General features: G+C 35.8%; 1 protein-coding gene across 1 annotated transcript; it reads right to left on the reverse strand.

Moving 5' to 3' along the window:
- Positions 1–1,001: 1,001 nt before the first annotated feature.
- Positions 1,002–4,453, reverse strand: LOC126162957 (uncharacterized). The gene has a single exon (XM_049919793.1). The coding sequence runs from the start codon at positions 4,331–4,333 to the stop codon at positions 3,080–3,082; it is 1,254 nt and encodes a 417-aa protein (XP_049775750.1). The 5' UTR covers positions 4,334–4,453; the 3' UTR covers positions 1,002–3,079.
- Between the last annotated feature and the right edge of the window lie 1,614 nt (positions 4,454–6,067).

Here is a 6,067-nt window from a genome sequence, read left to right on the forward strand (position 1 = left end):
CTTTTTCTTTTATGTTAACACTCTTTTTCTTTTATGTTAACATGAAATGTGATGATGAACACAAATTTGTCATTTAAGTAATCACTAAAAGCTGTGCAACACGCCAGACAACAGGCCCCATCAGGAGTAAATGTAAATGTAGCATATGAATAAACATGACACTAACTTATATCGTGTGTCAGTGGAGACTGCTGTAGTGGTGCCATGTAGCAGAAAAGCTTCCATACAATTCACTAGTGTTACCTAATGAAAATAGAAGCAACCACTAATAAAGCAGTTTACCAAACTTCTCTCCATAGCTTTCATCTAGTCACAACAGTATTTTGATAACATGGCTAGGGTGTGTACAACGTATTTATAGCGTTACTGCAACTCTAAATTATCACTTGATGAAAGCAGACTTAAATAGTGATCACAATTAGTATTTCACACTGTGATTATGTGTTGCACCTATCAGAATTTCATTCACCAGAATAGCCAAACCTTTGAACGTATATAGCAACCAGTAACAAGGATCACTGCAAGAATTCTTTGGTTGTGTATCACATAAATACAGACAAAACTGTTCAAGGAAACCTTTAGAACCCCCTATAAGAATAATGAATCTAGCAGCTGCACTAAGTCCATTCTGTTCAAATTTTGAATATGAAAACAATACATTATGAACTTATATAGTTGACTCTTTTACTTGCATACAGGACTAAAGAGTGTCTCATCTTCAGTGACTTTTTTACTGTACGCCACTATTTTTGTGACTGCACTGCAACCTTTTTTAGTTTTACTTCAGGGGAGGTGAAAGGATGCTGTTAGTCAATAAATATTTGGTTCCTGCAAGACATGGAACACTGACATCTCCTCAGATACCAGCTTCCCTAAAGTTACAATTTGAGTTATTATAAGGAAAAGTGATTTTATGATCACAAAACACATATACACACACCAGTATATTTCTGTTATTTTAAGAAGTAGTAGTTCAATATTTCTATGACAGATAACCAAAATTAATCAGAATTGCAGTTTTATGGATACAATGTAAGTTACATTTTATGCTGAATGCATATGCTACAAATTGTGTCCTCGTACCTGTAATAACACAGAACTGCTGTACTGTCCATTAATCTCTATGTATAATGCACTTATTGCTATGATTTCTAGCAGTCTCTGCGGCAACCTTCATAAATATTGTGGTTTTCACAGTTGCCACACTATTGTACTAGTACAAAATTTAAGAAAGATAATTCTCTCTCTCTCTCTCTCTCTCTCTCTCTCTCTCTCTCTCACACACACACACACACACACACACACACACACACACACACACACACACACACACACGGGTGTGCATGTATTCCAATAATTTGTAATAACAAACTTTAAAAAGTAATTACTAATCCATTTCTCTGCAACCAGTACTTCGAAATTTACTGACTATGGCAATTAATATCTATTGTTAACACATATGAACAAATCTGTGGTGTGTAATACACAGTCAGTCACATTACATCATAATATCACAATTTACCATACTAGAGAGCAACACTTCCATGGAGAAAAACACACACAACACTTATAATGTAACTGGATAGAAAAAAAAATATACTCGCCAAGTGGCGACAGGAGAACATACATATACATTATTTACGTTTGTTCTCCTGCCGCCACTTGGTGAGTATATTTTTTGTCTATCCAATTACATTACATTGTCACAGCTGATATTTTTTTGTTGTTACATGTAACACTTGGTCTATACTGCAAGGAAGTGTATACTGGTAGCAGAGCTCCTACTTTGCAATCCACCAGCAGATTACACCTAGAACGGAGTACTACACTGGCTTAATTACCAGTATCTTTTAGCCTTAGGTTCTCCACATACATACAAAAATATGTATGTGATGGTTTTCATGTTGCATTTCCTGCCAGAGGATAAACAAATTATTGCAGCTTCATGTAGAGTTAATTACAAGAATAATCCATTACATTACTTTTACAGAACAAAATTCATACACACAGGACTTAAGAACAGTAGGTCATCAGTTTGAGGTGGTTTCTGCTGCTATGGCAACAACAGCTCATTCAAGTGAAACTGTTCATTTGCTTATAACAAAATTCCAGAATCATAAATAAAAAAAAAACACTTTGTGTGCAATAAATTAGCTGTACACCAGAAACTGTAATAACTGAGAAATTAAAATAGACCATTATAACTTTTGTATCAGTTCCTTTTTTTCTTTAAAATATTTCTCAGAAACACACAGGAATGAATAGAGAAACTATTGGTGCATTTCATAAAACAGATGCTTAATACATAACATGTAAATATATACACATGAAGATGTGTGTCTGTAAGCCTCAATACACTATGCCTGAGAAAATTTTCTTGGAATACATATAATGTACTACACAAATGTGGGAATGGAGATCACTGTGTCTAGCAGTGAGCCATTACATAATTAAATAACAACCTCAAATACCCTTCCAAAGTTGCTTAATGTAGGCCATTAATGCTTTAAAAACATATGTTAAACTCTGCTATTTGTAGGGAATATGAAAGAGGAGTCTAAAAGAACCTAATCTCCTAGTAGGAAATGGTTTAAATATATGACACATTTCTGGAAAAAATAAATAATTTTCATAAACTATATTCATAGATCAAATTGATCAGTTTTCAGACCAAACATTCATTCTTCTCAAAAATTACCCCTTAAAGTACATCAGTAATTTTAACAAAAACAATACACTAAATTAGTGCAATGAAACAGAATATTTGACACTTAAACTATCCTAATATGAAGGAGACACTATTCCAATACAAGTGTTCATCTGAGTAAAATAGAGTTAGTACATTATATGTAAACAGTTTTTATCAAGCACATGTCCTTCAATGTATTCTCAATTTAACTCATTTAAAAATCATACTTTAAATGAACCATAATTAAAGAGAAATTAAAATTTGTCATTGTAAATTACATTTCTTCAGTTGACTTATTTGCTTCAAGCTAACAGAGACACATATATATTCACTGAACATGACACCAACAATCTTTTGGATATCAATGAAAATATTAATGTTGGATGCAGATTATTTGTTGGTTTCAAGTGGATAATTTGCTGCCAGCCAGTGGACATATTTCTGCAGCATATGGTCCTGTGGATGACAATTTTGCCACTCACCTGTTACAAAAATTTTATAAGAGTCACTTCCATATCTACCAATACCAAAGAGCTGAATTGGGTCTTCCCAAGATTTATGCCTAAACTCATATGAAAATTTCTTAATCGAATATGCTCGTAAACGATGAAAGCCTAGAGGAGTTATAAACTGTGACAGCTCAGTAATATCTGCATCAATGATGTCATCAGCTGTTGGCCAGCGTTCAATGAATCTGTAAAAACTTTCCGTAGCTCTTTGTGCCTCTGTCTTTGTGAGAAAAATTGTGGCTAGCAAAAGTTGCCATGGATCATGGAAGAGAGTTTCTTGAATGAGATTAAAAGGGGACTTTGGAGGTATCCATTTTCTAGGTCTTACCTCATATTGACGCAACGCTCCTTCCTTTACATTAGACAATGGTATGGAATTTAAACATATATTACTCAGTTGAGATGTTAAATTTGATTTCTCTGAATGTCTCACAGTATTACACAATCCTGACACTGAACTTTGGTGTTCCACTGTATTATGATGCACTGCTGATAGCACTTCTGCCTGGGAATCGTTCACTGAAGTCCAACACTCTGGAACTTCACACTCTGGAACTTCACAGTCTTCAGTCTTGATTGAAAACTTCATTGCCAAATATTCTGCGATTGTGTCTTGCCGTATCCCGTTTTCAAATGTTGGGCTTTCTATACACATGTCTTCTGCAAATATGTCTTTCTCATCCTCTTGCTTGAAATAGTAACTGTGGTCTATCAGTGACCTACTTTGTTCGGGTACGATTTCTGATTTTATTACCGTATTACGAAACAGTTCATTTTCTGTTGATTCTGGTGCATGTATTTTTGGTGCTTTCGGGTTATTTTCCAACAAAATCTCATCAGCATCCTCTGTACACAAATTGTGATGCGATTTTTGGCTAAAGATGGACTTCGTGTCACAACAAGTTTGCGGCCAAGTTAAGTTATTGTCTTTTAAATATTTCCACAGCTCTACGCTCGATCTAAGCCGTTTTCCATCAGGTGCTATCAGGTAACTGTCGAACCTATTTTTTGATAATCCCGACTTTCGTCGACGCATTAGCTTCCACCAACCTTCAGGTATCTCCGTCGAATACCTTTTAACACGACGAACTCGTGGGGCTGGTTCAACATTTCCTCTGCCTTCCACAGCGTTCATATTATTCAAAAATCATTACCGCGAGAAACTTGTTCCCAGAGAAGATCGAAGGATTAATTCTGTTCCCAAAAAAATGTATACATCACTTCACATCACATAACACCATGTACACAACTCTCCCTCTACATGCGCCTAAACCAGAGATTACATACTACGCGGGCTTTCAGATAAAAAACAAATTTTTAAAGTGATTTAGTTTTGAAATCTGTTAAATACTAAAATTTTAATTTTATTGTTAGTTTCATCTTATAATTTCCAGGACTCATGATCCTCAATATTTTAAAATCATATTCCGTTTTACTGGAAGTTTATAATTGACAGCAAATTAGTCCATGGAATTTGTACTTGATGTGGTTACGGCGGAGCAAGCAGTATCTTAATATTTGCAATTTGCATTATTATTTGACCTTCGGCGCCGCTGCATCTTACAGCCAAATGCTACAATGAAAATGAATAATTGGTAAAATATTAATCGCTGGTGTTGGTTAACTGTTCTCTGAGTGTCACTGATTGTAAAATTCTAGAGCGTAATTTTGACGAGTGTTCACAAGGCTGGAAGTTATAAAATATTCGTACGTCAACTTTAATCTCGCCTGCCGTTGCGATTAACACTTAACTACTGTGGATGATCTCACACAGTTACAGTTTTTTGTCTCCTGATATTCCACCTACTCCTGTGAGGTGAAGTTGAACGTCTGCGTCTTCCGATTGGATGACAACTGACAAGCTACACGTGCCAGGAATCTGGCATTGTTGTATCAATTTGTTTCTTTTTGCCTTGAGATTGAGATGTCTCACAGATCTAACGTGCTGTTTGCGTATCGTGTGTTTGTTGAGCGTTATCTTTTCTTGGTGGCGAGGGAAGCTAGACCTTGTATGCAACATTTTCTATGTGGGCGTTCAAGAAAGTCTCAGAGAATTCTCAGATGAAGACTGATTTGGAGTTTTTAGTGATCATGGTACTAATTTGGAGAGAGAAACTGGAAGTGATGATGATGTGAGTTGTGATGACGTTTAAGAAGCGTACTGCTTCGGTAATACCGGAGAAAAGAGACACCGCTAACGTAAAAATCAAGACGACCCAACATTTGAAATTGCGTGGCAGATTAAAACTGTGTGCCGGACACAGTTTTAATCTGCCAGGAAGTTTCATATCAGCGCACACTCCGTTGCAGAGTGAAAATCTCATTCTGCAACCCAACATTGCCTTGCAGCTGCCTGGATTGCAACATATTCCGAAGAGTCTCGGAGAAAACTTGCAGATTTGGGCCTCAAATACAGAAATAATATTTTGAAACACGAAAAACATCAGCCTTTTGTTATCCTTGTTTGAAGTGGAAAACAAGATATCCATGTCAGAACTTTGGTGTACCGATTTGTTGGAGAATTGTAGGAGGGTCTGCGTGAAATGCATGCAGGCTGAAAGCAATTAAAATTTGATTCAGAACCTCGGAAGAATACATTAGGTAACCAATTTCTTCAATTTCATAATAAAAAGGTGGCGAAATTTCCCCCTTGATAGAATCATGGGATGGAATAATCACTTTACCGGTAATGTTGAAACGATGAGTAGTGAACTCAAAGCAGATTTCAAATACAGTTTGTCATAACTTAAATCTATTGTTCCTTATTGTTATGTTGCGAATCTGCAATACTATCTCTCTGGGGATAATCTATGAGTGACTAGACGTAACTGTGCTATTATTTTAGTAATAGGCCTACATAAAATAAAAA

This window comes from Schistocerca cancellata, chromosome 2 (genome assembly GCF_023864275.1).
Source record: "Schistocerca cancellata isolate TAMUIC-IGC-003103 chromosome 2, iqSchCanc2.1, whole genome shotgun sequence".
Lineage (NCBI taxonomy): Eukaryota > Metazoa > Arthropoda > Insecta > Orthoptera > Acrididae > Schistocerca > Schistocerca cancellata.

What these genes read in the sequence shown, in the direction of transcription:
- LOC126162957 (XM_049919793.1), bottom strand. Translation starts at nt 4,333, where the DNA reads ATGAACGCTGTGGAAGGCAGAGGAAATGTTGAACCAGCCCCACGAGTT.